We start from the raw sequence: 19,361 nt of genomic DNA, 5'->3' as shown, positions 1-19,361 counted from the left end.
GCGTTCACTTTCGTGCAAATGAAATAGCATGTATGTTCTATAACAAGGGACATGCAATCCATAATGCTTTCAAACAGGCTGGTTTAGTGCTCATAACTACATGAGGGAAGAATGCCATTGATCTCAAAGTAGCAGCGAACATTATGGGGTGAAAGGGAGGAGAGATAATTGGATGGAGTGGGAGAATGAAAATAAGAGAGCACAAATATCTGTGCAGTTGTATATATTTATGTTGCATTGCTAGTTAAAAATCTGTATACTGTATTGCCATTTAGGGGTATGCCATAGTTGTAATGCATATCTAATAAGCGGCCTGTTCTGCTCGGATTTCAATAAACTCAATTTTCTTCAGCATGGGAAAATATATTTTGTTGTAGTTTAAAGTGCTGTTATCTCCGATTCCATAAAGCAACATTTTTATGATTTGAAAGCTGTGGTTCATGGCTTTGTAACTGTCCACATTGCTGAGAAAGTTGAGCCTTGTAACAGTTTACGGAACTGTATATATAGTTGAAGTTGAATTAGAGCGAATAGCTTGAAAGATTCCCGACTGTTGCTGATTGGCGATTTTAGCTGCACTGTGCAATGGCTAAAGGTAGCAAAATCGGGTCTTTTATATACGCACACACCACACACACGCCACACACACGCCACACACACGCCACACACACGCCACACACACGTCACACACACGTCACACACACACGTCACACACACGTCACACACACGCCACACACACGCCACACACCACACACACACCACACACACACCACACACACACCACACACACACCACACACACACACACACCACACACACTATACATTCCCTTTCACATATTGGCTTCATAGTCATTTAGCATTTCTAGGATCAGACGTAATAGACATGCAAATAAACTCAATATAGTGCTTGCTTACTATATTTAATATAGGGTGGTTAATATTAACATTAAACAGCTGACTGAATTTAATATGATTTTCAACTGGAGGGGATAACAGGACTTGTATGTTTGTAAGCAGTGTTCACGCTTGCACTTCCTTGTTAATGAATGCTGTGTGTGTTTGGGTATTTCAAAAGGTTTTGCTACAAACCTGATTTCACCTTTTACTTGCAGATGTGCGGCAGACTGAAATGATTTGCGGTGCAGTTAATATCTTCTGTAGTGGTTAACCAAGGATACTGAAATAGCTACAGAACGTAGTATTATTGTACAGGTTTTACTTATATTGGAAGATTTGGTTTTGCTTTGAAAAACGTGTCTCTCTGAGCTGGCGTTAACCACCTTTGACTTAATTGGCTGTTAACGCTGTGTGTGTGCCATGGTGCTTAAATATCTACCGTTAAATAACGTGTTTTTATTAATGTGTAGAAGCACAATTTTTTATGTGGAAATAAAATACTGAACTGATTAAAGTCGAAGAGCAATTTGTCTCCAGATTCTGTTCTTGCACATTTGAATGTGTCCTTAGAACAGTAGTGGTCAAATTCCGTTCTCAAGACACCCCCAACAGGTCCGGTTTTAAGGATATCTCTTCTTTACCACAGGTGGCTCAGTCATTTTGAGATATAAAAAGATATCAGGTGTGCTAAGTGATGAAACTAATATAGGTGTAGTGAATTATACTTGCTTAAATGAAAGCTGTGCTCTTATAGTGATAAAACCTCTGTACCTTAATGCAGTAGGTAAGTAGTGCAATATTAACACCAATACTGTGACTGTGATCTAATACAAAAAATACATAAACCGTAAAGTGTCCACATATAGAAAAGTCCAAGAAAAAAAAGTGACCGTGTCCAAAAAACCAATATTAAGCTCACTGGCTTTGAAGGGGTTAATCTCCTGGATGAACGTCCCTCAGCTGATCTCAGGGTGCTCATGAATGACCGTCCCAGTGCTCAGTCATGTTGAGGGCTGAGTTTGAGCACCAGTGCCTTAAAGCAGCGGTGCGCAAACTGTGGGGCGCGACCCCCAGGGGGGGGCGACACTGCCGACGGGGGGCGCGGGGTTTACAGAGGCCCCGCGCTTCCCGAAGGCACTTAAATTAAGTGCCGGGGGAGCTGCAGGGCCTCTGTAAACCTAACTTACTGTGGCTCCGGCGGCTTCCTCCCTGCGGCGCCATGGCAACGCGGCGTCAAAATGACGCTGCGAGGTCATGTGACGTCACGTTGCTATGGCAACGTGACGTCATTACGCCGGAGCGCGGGTAAGTTGGGGTTGGGGGGGCGCGGGAGTGAGGGGACAGCCGTCAGGGGGGCGCAGGGAAAAAAGTTTGCGCCCCCCTGCCTTAAAGGATAAGCTACTACCAACCAATACATGATCATTACACAGATAACCTATTCATATTACTAAATCTTATAGCATACCACTAAATTGTTCCCTAATTTGATTCCACAAATATTCGTGCACCTCATTTTGTCTTCCCTCTCCTCCCCCAATCTATATTGAAATCAACGGTGGTTAATTAGTTAAGTGATCCCACGGAGTCGGCCAAATTATTTTCTTAGAGGCTTCTGACTGGGGAGTGTTTGCAAGTGTTTTCTTTACCCTTACCCCACCTTGTCTGGACCAGAGAACTAATAAACAAGTGGGGAGGGGTGGAATGGGACATTTGGACGCGACCAAAATGCCACCGGCGTTCCACTGCCGGGACACTTTGTCGGATGGCAGCTCGCCGCTGGACATTTTGCCATGATGTCCGCTCCCGCACCCGACCGCCCGCTGTCCTCCACGTGCCCGACCCGGCAAGCTAAACCAGGTCTGCTGCTCCAACAACTGCACGTCTCGATCACCCGTTCCAACAACTGCATGTTTAAATGTCCCGTGTGGGACCATTAAACTGTCTAGGTAGTGACTGTCTAGGTAGTGTAGCGGTCCCGTGCGGGACATTTAAACATGCAGTTGTCAGAGCGGTCGGGTGCAGTCGACCTGGCTTGTCGAGTCAGGTTGGGCACGGGAGCTGACATCGTGGCAAATGTCCAGCGGCAGTGTCCTAGCGGTGGAACGCCAGCCACGTTTTAGTCACGGCCAAATATCCTAGACCGTGGAGGGGGGTTTCTAGCTATACAAACACTTGCTGATCACACAATGACATCGCACAATAGGGAGCAGCATCAGAAAATCAAACCCCTCCCAAGTCTAACTTTAAAAATACATGAAAACATACTTATAGGTGTCACATCTTGAGTTAAGAGGTACTGGCAGCTTTCTTCTCTGCCGAGTGAACAAAATGTAGCTGTCTGTGTCGGCCTTCCTCTGGCGGCCAATAGAAAACTGCAACGTTGGATGACATTGAGACTTTCTAGTGGTGACCTCACAGCCATATTTGTAAATTGCTTTTGTGTCAAACACCAGCACACAAAAAATGACATCTTGGGAACCAGTGTCCCTGGAGCTCGGAGGACCGTGATTCAGCTGGCTACAGGTACATTTAAACAACAAAATGGCAAAGAAAATGGGGCCTGCGACTTTAAACTTCCCTTTCATTTACCTAAAGTAACTCTAAAAAGCAAAAATAGTGCAATTGAGAACCTCTAGAATATTTTCTGCCATGTCGGCTTGCATTCAACTTAAGGCTTTTCCCAAATAGTATATAATTTGTCTTTATACCGGTCTGAAAGCGGTCATTTAAAAAAAAAAAAGAAGAACTTGGAGAGCAGATTTGCAGGTCATTGAGGATGAAAAGGCAAACCTTCCAAGAACTGTAGTTGACGTTTTCTTTTGTTTCCAAGAAACGATAAAATCTCGGTCCTTCAATAAGGAAGTGCGTTGAATAAGGGCAATAATTGTGATCAGAACAATTTCAGAAGCACAGCAGGTGTCCATATAACGAATGCTTCAATTTCAGTGAACAACTCCACTTTGTGGTGAGCAAGATGGGTTTTCTTTGTGTCCATAATTGCATAGCAAGTGCGATAGGTTTGTTCTGTACCGTTCTTACAGTTGTCCTTATGTGACTGCGTGCTATACTGTTTTATTTTAATCGTCTGTATAGTTGTGCCGTTTCCATGAAATGAAACCGATACAGGTCTCTAGAGTATTCTGCGGCTACTAAAACTGCCGCTCACTCTAGAAACGATGAAACGTCGTTTGCTACAGTTTCACGCTGTCAGATTTTCTTCCAAACATGCAGTAGTTGCAGTCTTGATGTTATGAGGATGGGAGCAACATGCTCAATATCACAAAAGAACGAGCAGTCCCTCCTAGGTACTGTATGGGATTAACGAATGACAGGGACATGGCAATCTTGGGGATTTGGGACTTTTTGTTGTTTTCCTCATATTTTTAAACAAAAATCCAGCTTTAATTCGGGAGCGCAATGACAACAAAGGGGTTAAGCTGTTAAAATATATATGTTTACAGTTGGTTTGTAAACCTGGTGAACTGAGATTTGGGGAAGGTATGATTTCTTGTAGCTGCTCCCTTTTTGTTACTGTGTGTTTAGCAGTTGTTAGCACAGGCAAAGCCCCGTTTCTTTCCTCCTCCGCTTATCTTTGTTGGCCTTCTGACAAAGACAGCGTGATCTAAGGGTGGAGGAAACACTTGATATACACACCTTGCCCAATGAGAGGACCAACATGCCAGTTCTCCATAGATATAAAATATAGTGGCAGCACACTGGAAGAAGAAGCCTGTGTGGTTGTGCGAGCTCTGTGCACACCTCATCTTATTTGGGGAAGGCAAAATGACCTTATTTTAGGTTTATTTTTTGATCATCTAGGACAGGGGTGGCCAACCTGTGACCCAAGGGCAGCATGCAGCCCTTCAGTGCTTCGTTTGGCCCCTGAAGGGAAAAAAACGGAGGCTCTGACTGCAGCCAATGTAAAAAGACCATAGAGACATGGAAGAGGAGAAGTCAGAGCGCCCCCTAGCCAGCTACTCTCCTGAGTGTCTATGGACCAGCGACCCCTGGTGGGCTCCCAAGCAGCACGGGGTACAGTGAATATACACCCTGTCTGCCGAGAGCTCTATATCATGCTGGCTGTGGAGACTGGAGAGCCAGGTAGGGACAATCACCCCACTGTCCCCCTTCTCCCTCCTGTCCCCCCCCCCCCCCCCACTGCTTCATGTCACCCACTCTGACGGTGCAGGAGGTAATAAGAGACCTTTACAAAGGCCTTACGCTCTCCCCCGGCAATTAGTTTAATTGTTGTGGGGAAAGAGAGTGGGGCCTCAAGTGCAGCACTGGCCCCCACTGAAATTTGCCACACAAAGCCTAGGCCTAGTAGACCGATGCTTAAATACGGGCCTGGGTACAGAAGTGCCTGCTTCAAAGTTCTAGTCATCTTAAATTGTAGACGGGAGCCAATTTTTCAGACGCTGCTGTGTAAAAGTTGCGTTTCTGATGACTTTTAACTCGTGGTCAGTCTACCTCTGCTCGTGAAGGTAAATTGTGGAAAAGTGGTCTCTGCTTTTTGTTTTAAAAATAACTTCTGTTCTTTGCTTGCTTCAATTGAGAAGGAAGATATTGTCTTCTAAACCTAGGAACGTATTTTGATTTGGAAGTAAAACAATACAAATGATCGCTGCATTATCGAAGTGTGTTTGCTGAAGTGTGGACATTCCCTGGCCCTTTATTCTATAATCTGGGATAGCGCAGATTCGGAACTACTTCAATGGGAAATCGCCGGAATGGCACTATTGCAGTTGATGGAATAATGGATATGGTTTCTTAACCAGCTAAACAATACAGTATATTATATCTCCCCATACCCGATGAGTGCCGATCACCTACGAAACGAGGGGTTGTTTCTTCTATAAAAACAAATTGATATTTGCATAGTTTCTATAAAATGCATATCTCTTACTGTGGCAGAGTTGTTGACTTATCCCAAGTAAAACCTTGCTCTTATTTGCCTTAGAATGTGCAAGAAGGTTTATTCTCTAGTATTGTGTAATCCGCTTTCTCACAAAACATGCCTGCAGGACACTTGCAGAGTTCAGCTTTACTTTGGAAAGGCAGAATATTTTGAGTTTTCTTTTGCAGTAAAACAAATGAAAGATGATCTGAACTTGGCAATGGAAACATGAGAGGAATTTGATGTGTGCAGGGTTTTTCTGTGGGAAAGAGCTTTGCCTATTGCTGTTCCCATGGCTCATTTGCATATAGTCAGTGGTTCAATTTGCGTGTGTGGATTCCATTGGTAAACCTGGACAAATTAAAATTTATAATATTTTCAACACCTGTTCCGAATTGCTTTATGTGAACGACACGTTCTGCATCTCTTGCATGTTGCCGGTCCTTTACCAATAATGTATTTCTGGTCACATTTATCTCCACTATAAGCTACTATTTTGCAAATAAGCCACGCTGAAGTACTGTATCCTACATACTGTATCTTCCCCAGCTTGAAGTTTGCACCTCTTTGCCTGATCAAGTTCCCCTGTTTTGGTTCTTTATTATTGTCAATGTGGCAACATAGTCTGCAGCGCAGTACAATGGACATTATATGAGGGCAATAACTGATGACCACCTGGCTGCCTTGATGGATCTGTAACGCAAAGCAATATGTTGCAGCCAGCAGGCTAACGTACACCTAACAGGAGGTAAAGAGCTACTCTACTCCAACAAGTTTACCATGGAAAATGAATGGGACATTGGAGTCAGATTCAGTGGCACGGGAGAAAGAGGCTGGTGGGTTTCTGAGCCGTAAGGAGGTGGGCTGCTCATTATTTAATTGCTGAAGTTGGGTCTTGTAATAGATGCAGGAGGAAGATATTCTGTATAGAGATATACCTACTCCATAAATGCACAAATCTGGTAAATATTCAGGAGAAGGCTATTCATCAATTAGCAGGAACTCGAAACTTCTCCATTAATATTTATTTTAAGCACATCCTTTTTAATTTTTTTTAACTTAGAAATATTTGCATTCTTGTGAATTTTTTTCTGAAAGATGCTATCGTTCATTACCCAGAATCCCTGGCTGCAGTGGAAGCATTGTATGCTAAGCAATAAGACCAAGGTCCCGCTGTGGAGACTGCTGCATGCACAGCGCTTGACGCTATCTGCAATGTGCAGACAGAGTTCTCAGTCGCGGGGGGCGTGACCAAAATGGGGTGGGGGGCGTGGCCAAAATGGGGTGGGGGTGGGGCCAAAATGGGGTGGGGGCGGGGCCAAAATGGGGTGGGGGCGGGGCCATGACGGCTTTCATGTTTGAGTAAATAAAGTCCCCCCACTGCTCGCTCTCTCCCCCCCCCCCCACCCCTGCGGATGCTGCACGAGGGGCCGTACATCAAAGGAGCAAACCGCCTCTCCGATTGGCTCCCTGGCGCACCACGTGACGCGTCGCCGCTCGGGAACACAATCCTGTTGTAGCCCCTGCTGGCTGACGCATCACAGTGTGTAGTGAGCCAGGAAGCGAGGGGGCACTGAGGACAGCTAGAGAGAAGGTAAGGGGCTGGTGAGAGGCGCGCGCCGGCGGCAGCACTGGGGACCTTGCCTAATGGGGAAAAGCCGAGAGAGACCTGCCTGAGAGATGCGGTGCTCTCGATTTTTATTTGCTGCGCAGTATCAAGGTAGGACATTTGCTGTTGGAGTTTGGCAAAATACGTTTATTCTAGACTGCTTTGCCAACCTTCATTGTCCAAAATTGACCAAGTTTGAAATTTGCACAACGGTTTTACAAATGTCCCATTTTTAAAACGATCTACTTTGTGCTCAGTTAATCTGTGTGATGCTTATTTTGTCACACACCTGAATTTGGACTGTCTGGTCTTATATACTCATGTTGTTATTCACCAACTCATTGTCTGCGTGACAGGTCTCTCGGGACAGTATGTTACAGTACGTGTGATAAATAGATCATTAATGAGGGTAGGAAGGAAAGGGAAAATAAAGAGTACAGCTACGATGAAGTGTTATCAGCTGTATTGATTCCTGAAAGTGTAAGATGATTCATAGATGACAGTATATATCCATTGTACAAGGTCTTGTGCATAAGCTTTTGAGACAGCAGAGGTCTTTTCTCCAGAGGTGATCTCTAAAGTATTCAGGAAGGAACAGGTAAAGATTACAAGGATATTGAGGGGGTGGGGAGCGGGTGTACGAGGGGTGGGGAGCGGGTGTACGAGAGGTGGGAGAGTACCTTCAGGTAGGAAGGGCTATAAGGAAGTGAGTCTCTGGCACTTTAGATGGGGCAATCCCTCCCGGCGTGTGTAATAGGCCAACTGTACCTGATTGACACTATTTTAAAACTAATCGTATGAATATAAATATTGTTTCAATATTATTTATATATTTATTCAATGTTACAAAGTCTCCTTCATAACCAAATCATTTGTAGCATTTTTACAATCTTTGCTTAATCCTTTTTTGGGGGGGATGAGATTGTTTGTAAACTGTTTTATATAGAGATAAAGTTACTTTTTTCCATTTTGGGGTTTTGTTTTAGCATGGTTAGATTAAAAAGATACTGGGGACGAATAATAACCAAATTAGACTATTTTCTTTCGATCTGTTTTCTATAATATAATCAAATAATTTAAACATTTTATTTGTGGGTGACTAATTCCTGAATCTAATAAAGCAGATTATTTTGATACTTTTGTTTAAAAAAAAATATATAATTGTTTTCTTGGTAGGCTACTACTTGTGCAGAATACTGTTCAGCGAGATTAACCCTTTCACTGCATTAAAATGTCAAGATTCATAAGATGTTTGCCATTCTCATACTGCACTTCTATTTTCTGTGTGTCTCTTGTTTTCATAATTTATTTAGTTCAATGTCTCATTTTGTGCGGAAGAGGTTGTTTTTGGGTCAGAAAATGGCGACACAACTGCTTGTGGGCGAAAAAAATCTTTGAAAAATTAGCCAGTAAGCTTTATTGTATTGGTCTTCAACTCATTTTCCAAATGGCCATACATAACCCTTTTGTATGCATTTATACTATCTGTACTATATACCGTATTCCTAGGCCAGTGTGACAAAGTGCACTTAGCTGTTTGAGCAACTCCAATGAGATTAGCAGGAGCAGACTGTCCCAGGGTCACTCCAAGGTCCTTCTTGGGGTCAGATTAGGCCCACAGACTTTAAGATAAAGAGCCTGCTTTACTGAATGCCATAAGCTTTTTAGGTACCATTGCATGATGACGGACGCTAGAACCTTTTTGACACACACACCCTTTCTAGCACCCCGTCGCGGCTTACTATTGGCCAGTGTGATGAGGATATAAACCTCCAGCTGCTTTCCCAGTAGGTATCCCGCAAAGCAGTGGGTCCTCCATAGCTGAAATAATGGACTGCCTAGGAAGTAAATAACATGCTCTGTACTGTCTACCATTTACAGGTTTGCCAAAGTATCAAAGCACATACAAATCATACCTGTATCTTTTACCCCCGCAGTTTTACTAACTTATTGTAGTAACTTATTTTATTCACTGTATTTCATTAGCTAACAATTTCTTTGTTTGAAATATTAAACATGCCAGTATTTTTCAGAAGAGGAGTGCTGAACTGTGTAATTATGTTAGTTTTAGGTAATTATTGCAACTGAGCTGTAAAAAAATACCTTTTGCTGTGGATAATGTTCTTATGGAAACCTAGAATTTGACTGCAGATAAGACCTCTCTATGTAAAATCTCAGACCCTATTTGATCCTTGAATTTCTTCATTATTTAGAATTAATGATTTAAAAATCAAAATCCTCAATGGAATGTTTAAACTCACCCAAGAACGGAAAACATTTGAACTCAGAATGATAAGACTCTTTGACACCAAAACCAAAGGACTTAATGCGGATATGGGTTTTCTCACACCCTATCAAAATTCTTTGTAATGATCCTGCTTGCCTCTCTTCTTGTCCACACTTTCCCTCTCCCTCCATACCTTTCCTTGTCACCCTCCCCTGGCTTCAAACACTTTTAACACCCTACCTTGTCTACAGTACATATCTGGTCTTTTTTTTTCTACACTCTTTTTGCCACAGATTCCTTTGTATATCGGTATTGCTTGACCTGAAGAAGAGAGGAGAACTCTCGAAAGCTTGTCCTATGACACAAATTGTTAATCCAAATAAAAAAGGTATCACCTAATACTGAAGAACTCATTTATTCTGCATTATTTAGAATTAAGTAGAAATGGCCGAGTTAGTCCAGTTGCAATATTGCAGAGTAACTGAGTACTTCAGTATTAGGTGATGCCTTTTGTTTTTTGGACAAACAGATATTATAACTGACAAACTTTGGTGAGTTCTCCTCTCTTCCTCAGGTTGGCAATACCTCATATTTAGGATACCCTTATGTCTATCCCAAGCATTTTTATATTTGCTTATCGTATTAACGTCTATTCCCTTTATCCTTATTCTCTTTCTCTTCTACAGCAACCTGAGACTTAAATGTCTTCAGATCCCTAATGGTGAATAAAGGCGTTTAGAACTTCTGCTAACTGACTAAAACAGTGTCAGGCCGAGATTATAGTAGGCGCGTGCGATTTCGTGCGCTACGCGAATAAACTGAAGCAGCCGCACCGGGCCGGCCATAGTGGACGCAATGCAGAGCAGATATTTCAAATTACAAATCATTTGGAGTTTTTTTTTCGCGCGGCGACCGCATCACGTGAGCGGTTCAGCCAATGAGGGCGAACTAGCCTGGTGACACCTCCCCAATCGCTCCATTGCAGTGCACTCGTCGCTCGGGCGACAGTCGCGCACCTACTATAATCGCAGCCTTAGCCTCTATTATTAGTTGCAACTTACTGCCCTAATTTGCAGCAGTCCCACATAAATGGCACTTTTGTTTTACAGGTTTACTTTCCCTTAGTATTCTTGGCCATATACTTCAGTTTGAAATCCTCCTGTCTGTTTCTTAAACTATTTCAGCAAAAACATTATTACATCATATTTTTATGATTACAGCTTTAGAATTGCTGCTGCCATCTCAAAAGATCGTATTACACGACCATTATTTCATGGTCAATGCATGTTCCACTATATAGCATTCCTGGCGGCACTTATTGTTGAAATTTGTGGTTTTAACATATGCAGCATTTGATTACTTTTTTAATGAAAACTAATTACGTAAGCTTCCGATCGATCAGCAAATATCCTGCTCCCTGGCCGCCTTTCGATCAATCCTCCAGTCAGTGGAACGCAACAACTACAATATAGGTGGTCCTCTGTATCGGGCGGGCCGCTTTCCGTCGAACGGCTTATGCGACGCCGCATAATGCAGTCCGCTGGACGCATTATCTGACGCTCGCCGCCGCGGATTAACATGGACCCGCAATCCGACGGCGATATGCGGGACGGGTTCTGGCGGATTAGGGAGGACCAACTGTATAACCTTATATTGCCACGGGTAACATTGTCTATTACAGCGTTCAACTCGGCCACAGTCTCCTGCTGGGAACACTGCAAGAGATCTGTTGGTGATCATTTGTTGCCAGAAATGTTGTGCCGCTGGGCTAAAAAATAGAGGTGTGCCAGAGCCTGCTATAGCAACCACAGGGAAGGATGCTCAATACATTATTCCTCATTAAAAATGGCATTAAGAGTTGATTTCTTTTTTTAAATGCAGTATTATCTAATACTACAGGATTGATTTATATATTAAAAAAAATTACGTTTGTAATGCTCCTTTGGGAGCTGATGCTTTAACGCAGTGAAAGGGTTACGTTTGTGATTACGTGACAATGGGCTTTCCCTTTTCCAGGATTCAAGAATGCATTTTGCTTCTGGCCATACAACCCATCAACCGATTGTAGGTATCAATCATATGTGTGGGTTTATCTGGCGTGCATCAAAAATGCCAAATCTGCCGTGAGCTCAACCACAAATATGATTGGAATGACATTGCAGGTTTTTCGAACGAGATGTTTCACTGGTGTGATGTGCCTGCAGTGTGAATCAGGGGACTGCAAGAGAATTTGCAGAGTTGTATAGAGGTGCTAAGATGTACACGTTGTTGCAATTTATATGCTAGAGCAGTGTTTTTCAACCAGGGTTCCTAGGAATTTTTCCTGTTCCCTGGGCGTCCCTAAAGGGTGCCCTGCAATTTTCAGGTTATTTGATAATTGTACCAAATATAGAAGAATGTCCAATGTATCTAATTTCAGACGCGCTATTGGAGAGGGTTGGGGTTCCTTACAATGCATCTGATCTCAGACGTGCTATTAGAGAGGGTTGGGGTTCCTTACAATGTATCTGATCTCAGACGCGCTATTAGAGAGGGTTGGGGTTCCGTACAATGCATCTGATTTCGGACGCGCAATTTGAGAGGGTTGGGGTTCCTTACAATGCATCTGATCTCAGACGCGCTATTAGAGAGGGTTGGGGTTCTGCAGAATCTCACAACATAATTATAGGGTTCCTTAACCAAAAAAGGGTTGGAACTGTGCTAGAGAATCCTATACCACCACAGTAAATATTGGCAGGTTGGGGTTGCATTTAAAAAAAAAAAAAATTAACATACACTGTACAGTACTTGTTTACATGAGCTAAACATTTGTATAGGTTTCCCCATCTCTCACTCACTAGATCGTTTATTGTGATTAAACTTTAACCAGAGTAAACATTTAGTTAATGTAATCAGTTGGCTAAAACTTATCCAAGGTGCTCAAATAAACATATATAATGTTCTGAATAGAGATGAAAGCATCCCTCTCTCTCTTCACATTTTAGACTTTGCTCGTCTTAAATTGAAAAGCTTCCTGCAACAAAGTTCACAGCCAGCGTAGCGTTATTTGTGAGCAATTACATGCCATAAAATAATGTAAAAAAAATTCTGTGTACACTTTTTGTCCCATAAATGAAACCCCACTGCTGATTGAACAATGAAATGCCTCAATGACTTTATTGCAAACACATTGGGTGACCTCTCTGGTTCACACAGCTATCTGTATTTATATATTGAATTCTACCTGAAAAATAAAAAGTTCATTTCCCAGCAACCTGCTGATCAAAAAGCGAAAAAAAGAAAAAAAAAAGTATATTAAATGGGGCAGAATAGATGGCTGTTTTTAATGGATATAATATGTGTAATTTGGTTCCTTGATAAATAGACACCTATTTGTTCTATTGGTTGATTTCTGTCCATACATGCATTATTATTTTGCCAATAAAAAATAGTTGGATTCCTCAGCATCCAGGGGTCGGAGAGCTCGGGTAAGGCAAATATAGTAATAACAAACAAAAGAAATGAAGCGTTGTGGCTAACTCCTAATAGAACCAGGTTACATTGTAAATGATCTGTTGTTAGTTGCTTTTTGGAGTTCTCCTTTAGATTGCCCTTATAAATGTACCTGTCATGGCAGAGGCCCTGTTGACACGGAATGAGACGTCTGGCCGCAACCAAATCACCACCAGGACGAGTCACTGCAGGACGTCTTGCTGCCCGTCACCTCGCAGTGGGAAATAAAATGTGCTGGCTGCTGGCACCTGCCCTGAGTGTCCTGTTGGGTGCACACACAAATGCTGTTGGAGCGGTGGCCGCACGAGGTGCCCTGCGGCTTGCGGAGGACATTTAAAGATGGCAGTGAGGTGACCGAAGGCAAGACGACCTGGGATGGTCATCGTGTTCAGGGTCCCCAATAGATATCTTGGGGCCCAGGACAAATAGAGGGAGCAGGACCCCTCCTCATGGTGTACTGCGGGGAGGGGTGGGAGGCCCACTGGAGGGGTTTTGCAGAGGTGCCTCCCGGAGGCTCTGAGGGATCCTCCCTTCCCAGCAGGCCCCTTCTTACGGGCGTCTCGGCGGATCTGGCACATGTTGGGGTTGGCGACACGGTGCCCGGTCCCCTTGACTCGCTTGGCCCCGGGACAGTCCTGGCTGTATCATGTATGTCCGCAGATGTAGCCAAGTTAATTTTACATAATGATAAATCAGAAAATGTGCGTAGTAATGTAGAATATCAGAGTTTCTATTAAATTACATGGCAGTAATAATGCAGAATATCCAGTGCCAGTGCAGCTATAACCTTTGATACGTCTGTCTGTCTCTCTCTCTCATAACATTTATGTTTAGAAAGAGATCCGTTGCCTAGATTCAACTTTAGTTAACATATCGGTGATTCTAAAGGGTGCTGCCCTTTTAATAGTAAACTCTGTTTCACTTGATAAGCCCACTTTGATAGATGAGCGTAAAACATGTTTTCAAAGCTCTTTCCTCCCAGCTTACTGAGCGGCCAATGAGAGGGCAAAATAGCATTCCTGGAATTGTGGCTGGTCATGTGACCTTCCGTAAGAAGACAGTTGTAACCATAAAAACCACACAAAGGGAAAGATGTGTAAACAGCCCTCGGTATGTGTTACTGGTCGAGCAACACTGATAAACAAACGGACTCTCTGTGCAATCTCCAATGGTTGATTTTTGCTAAAGTAGTAAACATTGATCTTCTTTGTTCTTGCTATTATTTTTATTATTATTATTTGTCTTGTTTCTCTCCTGCGTAGAGTTCTGTACACAGGTACAATTTGAGTCCCCGTATTGAAGACCACACAACACGTGAATGTGCTCACAAGTGATATTTGAATTTGCTACAATTTAGGTGCAATTCTGTATACACCAAGCGGCCGCTCTGGCCTTGCTTGTCCGAAAACCACAATTGACATCGGTAAGGTTTTTTGGCCTCAAACTGCCCAAATGGGCCGCCTTGGGGGTATTTATATTACCCCTTGAGTGTTTAGGAGGGGTCTAAAGTACATGCAGCACTATGTAGCAGCAATGATTTGAGTATTTTGTCTTTCATTATAAAGCAAGCGGTTCATGCAATATTCTGTTGCAGTATATTGCGGAGTGTCTTTCTATAGGAAACTGTGCACACACACTGCAAAAACCTTAAACCGCTCTTACTATATTTAAACTCCAGCTTCTGCTACTTTAGACAATAACATTAAAAAAAAAAAATTGAACCGTCTGCTAAATGTTTTATTCAAATCCGTATTTTAGTATATTTTTGTTATGAAGTCTGCAAATGTATATACTCTAAAATGTCGGCGAGTGCAGGGTTTCCCCCTTTTTTTAAATATAGATTTTTCTTATTAAAAACCATGGCAGTCTTTGTTGCAATGTTTGGGCTTCATCTGTGTTAAAAATGCTTTTCACTTGAGAAAGACCTAAGGTCGAGACGGTCGTTGTGTACGGCGCAATAAATTTGAACTTTTGAAAAATCCGTGGAGCGCTGGATCCTTCCTTTTATAGTTCAAGTCTGGATGATGGTAACAGGTATCCCTTTTGAACCAGCAGCACCGGTAATACTGTTATGTATATGACTTATGGTGTGCAGCATATAAATAGTTTTTTAAAAATGCTTATGGCATGACAAAAAAAAGCAGTTTAATTTTAAAGCAATTTTGTGTTATTTCCATAGGATGGAAGCAGGTCGTCTTCAGAGCTGAGCCCCATTCATTTCAGCTCCGGGGATCCCCTGCTTACAGAGAAACTCACCTCCGTAGGGGGGCCGATATCTCGCCGGCGTTTAACGGTCCTGGTCACGTGGGCCATTAGGAAGACGCCGCAGATAACGTCACGACTTCCTATTGGCCCGCGGGATATTTAAATGCCGCCATTTAGTTAGGCACACAGTTCCTTGCCTGCAGAGATACTTCCTTCCCTTCGTAGTGGTGTGTGTGTGTGTGTGTGTGTGTGTGTGTGTGTGTGTGTGTGTGTGTGTGTGTGTGTGTGTGTGTGTGTGTGTGTGTGTGTGTGTGTGTGTGTGTGTGTGTGTGTGTGTGTGTGTGTGTGTACTTTTTAGAACAAACTCTGAACTGCATTTTTACTGATGTCAATGAGAGATTACATTGATGCAAGTATGTAAATGTTGGGTGAAGTATTAAACCCTGATATGGTTACTTGGATGCTACGGTTAACAAGCGATTTGTAAAGGATGGCTTCTGCTGTCTCTCAATCTCATCTGATCTGCCCCCTTAGGGCTGTTCTATAGAGGGTGTGCTTGCTGCGCCATGCAGTTATAGTTGGCTGTGGTTAGTCAGCCTTCCTATAATAGGGCCATGCACGCACGGCAGTGAGTGTGGAGCAGGCCGTCGGGGTGGGGAGGGGGGGAGAAGATGGGGAAAAGAAAGATTTCACGCCGCTACCGCCACTGAAATGTGTGTGTGTGTGTGCATGTGTGTGTGTGTGTGTATATATTTATGTGTGTAGCCCTCTTTGCCCCCCCCCCCTAAGTGAGATTGGGGTGTGTAGGTGTATCTGACTACTTCTCAGTGTGGTGCTATACCTGTTGGCTCACAGGAGGGCTGAGCTTCCGCCACGGGGAACCTGGGGCATTTATACTAGGGGTACTTACTTCCAACGATGCAGCGCCTCCACCTGCGATGGCTCCCACCAGAGGGGGAGTGGTTCCTCGCAGGACAATCACAATAATCGATACTCACACAGATATATATATTAACTAGGGACTTTACTGAACATGCAAGAAAACAGATCACAGCAATAACATCATAACCTGTGTCCCTCTCTAGAGGAGACACTTACTGCGTCGCGCAGGACGCTTCCCAACACCAGGTGATCCCACCCAGTGTCCCGAGAATCCCCACCCAATGTCCCGCACTCTAGTAGAGAACGTGGGTGACTGCGCAGTCACTAAGAACTACTAGGCCTGTTGGTGCACATATATATATATTGAATACCTTCCGAGCACGCCGATGCTCGGGTCCGCAACAATCTTCTCAAAGGGTCAGACGTGCGATGCATCCGTCTGATCCTTTCCAGGTAATATTCTCCAGGACCCCAACGTGGGTCCAACCGCTTCACGGGAACAGCAACCAATCACGGCAACAGCAACCGAATCACGTGAACAGCAACCGCCGCTATATCCCTATCTCGCTAACGGGCAGTAGCGTGGCAGGAACCCTAGCCTAGGGCCTGTCCCTGATGTACCGCAACCTGAGGTGACTTGGGGGAAACTCCTAGGGCCTGCGGGGTAATAACCTGCCCCACTCCCTAACTCGTCCCAGTCCTGACTCTCACTGAACACTAACACTAGCAGCTACGCACTGCAAACTTCGGAACGCGTACAGCAACTTGCTGCACACTAGCACTATGCCTTCTTGTCAGGCCTCACAGCCCTGCCAGCCGTGATCCTGACAAGACAGCACACACACGCACTAAGGGCAGCGTCCCTGTCTTGGGCCGTCCCTCAGCACTTACCCACTAACCTGGTGGGGAGTTGAGGCCTTACTTGGGATGTGGGGGACCTTACTCGATGCAGGAGCTGCACATGCTCTCTGCACCCTTCCTTCCCTCACAGCTCCCCAGCTCCAACTGCCGTTCTCAGCGTGCGAAATGTATCTTATTGCTCCCTCTGGAAATCCTTGGCCCTTATTGGCCACACGGAGGCACCTGATGTGCTTGCCCCTAAGCCTCATGGGAGTTGTAGTCCCGTGGAGGCTGCAAATACATTGGGGCCGCGTGCGCACCTTTCCTGCGCCTGCGCGAATCCCTAAATGGCCGCCGCAACCTCTCTAGGCTCTGTCCTGCGCATGCGCGACCTCTCTGGAGCTCTCCTGCCGCCTGACTATCCCTGCGCATGCGCGAGCTGTTGCGCAATGGCGGCGCCCTGTACCCTGAGCCGCCGGGACCTCGGCAACGCGATCGCGGCCCTAACAACGGGCCGCTCGCGTCCCCGGCAACCGGCCGCATCAGGGAACAGCGCGCGACTCCCCGCTCCGGCCCCCACCCTTGGAAGTAGCCGTCGGGCCCGGCACTGGCTCCGACGGCACCCGCGACCGCACTGCTCCAAGGGAGGGGGGTCTCAAGGAGCTGCGGGAGCTCCAGGCTACATGTGTATATATGTGTGTGTGTGTGTGTGTGTGTGTGTGTGTGTGTGTGTGTGTGTGTGTGTGTGTGTGTGTGTGTGTGTGTGTGTGTGTGTGTTGTATATATATATATATACTGTTTTCCCCTGTGAACCTTCTCCGGCAAATACCTCACTGACGTCACCGAGCTCACGCGAGATCTGGAACATTGTACTCACTGTGTAACGCCGGAGCAAGGGGAAGGCGGCGTCCCTCGTGGTTTCCGGTCCCTGCAAGGACACAGAGGGGCTACTACAGCAGGACATACCACGGACATTACATCGAAGTCCTTCTCACTGGGTTCCTGCGTCTGAACGGGCTGAGTTTTACTCAAAAATGCTTTACTATCAGCTATGTTTGTGAGTGTGTATTTGTAATCCTTCAATCCATAAATCTATTGATATACTATTTTACGCTATGAGTGCGCCTGTGTTTTTTGTGTTTTTGTAGATATCCTCAAGGAAGTGGTGTTCCCTTCACTCGGGCTGCAGAGACTCTTTTGGATAGCAATTGGAGTATTTTCTAGGATTTGTATCTATTCTTGATATATATTTATCTGGACATTTCTTTTTTGTATTACTTTATTTATTTTATTTTTCATGTATTCTATTGTTTTATTGCATTAGTCATTTAATGTATTTTTTATCACTGTGCATAGTATAGGTTTTACTTATATCTTTAGAGGGTTTTTATATAGAGTATTAGGTTGGCGCCAATTTTTTCTTTTGTCTTGATATATATATATATAAAAATACTGAGTTAAGTTATGGTGAGTAAAAAAAGTGACAAAAACCCTCCATTGCAAAGCAAATATGCAAATATGCAAATATAGCTGTATGCTCATCTGCATGTCTAAGGCAGGTCTGCAACCCCGCCTTTCCCCATTATCACACAGCACTTCCACTGCAACAAGGGATTCTGGCAAATGACATGCAAATGAGCACGCAGTGCCACTTTTTGCTTCAAAAACCATTTTTAACATGGTTCCCTATAGGCTTAAGCTTGCTGCATGGTCACATATATACGCAATCCTGTATAGCTGTAAAAAATCAGGATAATTTATTATAGGCAAGAAAAGCTTTTCTTGCCTATAATAAATTATTTTTTACCGCTATACAGGATTGCGCTTTTTTCTTTATCCAAATTATCTAGGATAGGCATATCCTTATTAGAGCTGCATCCTATAAGCCTATTTCTCCTTGATCAGTACCTGATATTAATTTCACTTTAATATATATTATTCATTCACTTATATTTATTATCACCCATTTGCTAGTCCTAGCGCTGATTTTTTTTTGTGTGTGTATATACAATGTTAATAAATTATTTACCAACTTATTTATTATAAACGTATTTAACACACACACACCACACACACCACACACACCACACACACCACACACCACACACCACACACACACCCCACACCACACACACACCCCACACACCCCACACACCCCACACACCCCACACACCCCACACACACCACACACACCACACACACCACACACACCACACACACACTCTACCTCACTGTTGCTCACAGCATACACACAAAAAGTGTGCGCGCACAGCCGCACACACTGTATTAGGCTAAGGCCCCGCTCCCAGAG

General features: G+C 44.0%; 1 protein-coding gene across 2 annotated transcripts in view; it reads left to right on the top strand.

Annotated features, from left to right (window-relative positions):
• Positions 1 to 19,361, top strand: part of SOS1 (SOS Ras/Rac guanine nucleotide exchange factor 1) — a 114,607-nt gene that overhangs the window by 35,179 nt on the left and 60,067 nt on the right. The window contains exon 2 of one of the 2 annotated variants that reach the window (XM_075596428.1): positions 18,199 to 18,263. The exons of the other annotated variant lie outside the window; for it this stretch is intronic. Coding sequence (XP_075452543.1) covers positions 18,199 to 18,263 — 65 coding nt within the window. The remainder of the gene's footprint in view (positions 1 to 18,198; positions 18,264 to 19,361) is intronic. 2 annotated transcript variants of the gene reach the window in all.

The sequence above is a fragment of the Ascaphus truei genome, chromosome 4, assembly GCF_040206685.1.
Source record: "Ascaphus truei isolate aAscTru1 chromosome 4, aAscTru1.hap1, whole genome shotgun sequence".
In the NCBI taxonomy this organism is placed as follows: domain Eukaryota; kingdom Metazoa; phylum Chordata; class Amphibia; order Anura; family Ascaphidae; genus Ascaphus; species Ascaphus truei.
This window is presented reverse-complemented; position numbering and strand designations above follow the sequence as displayed.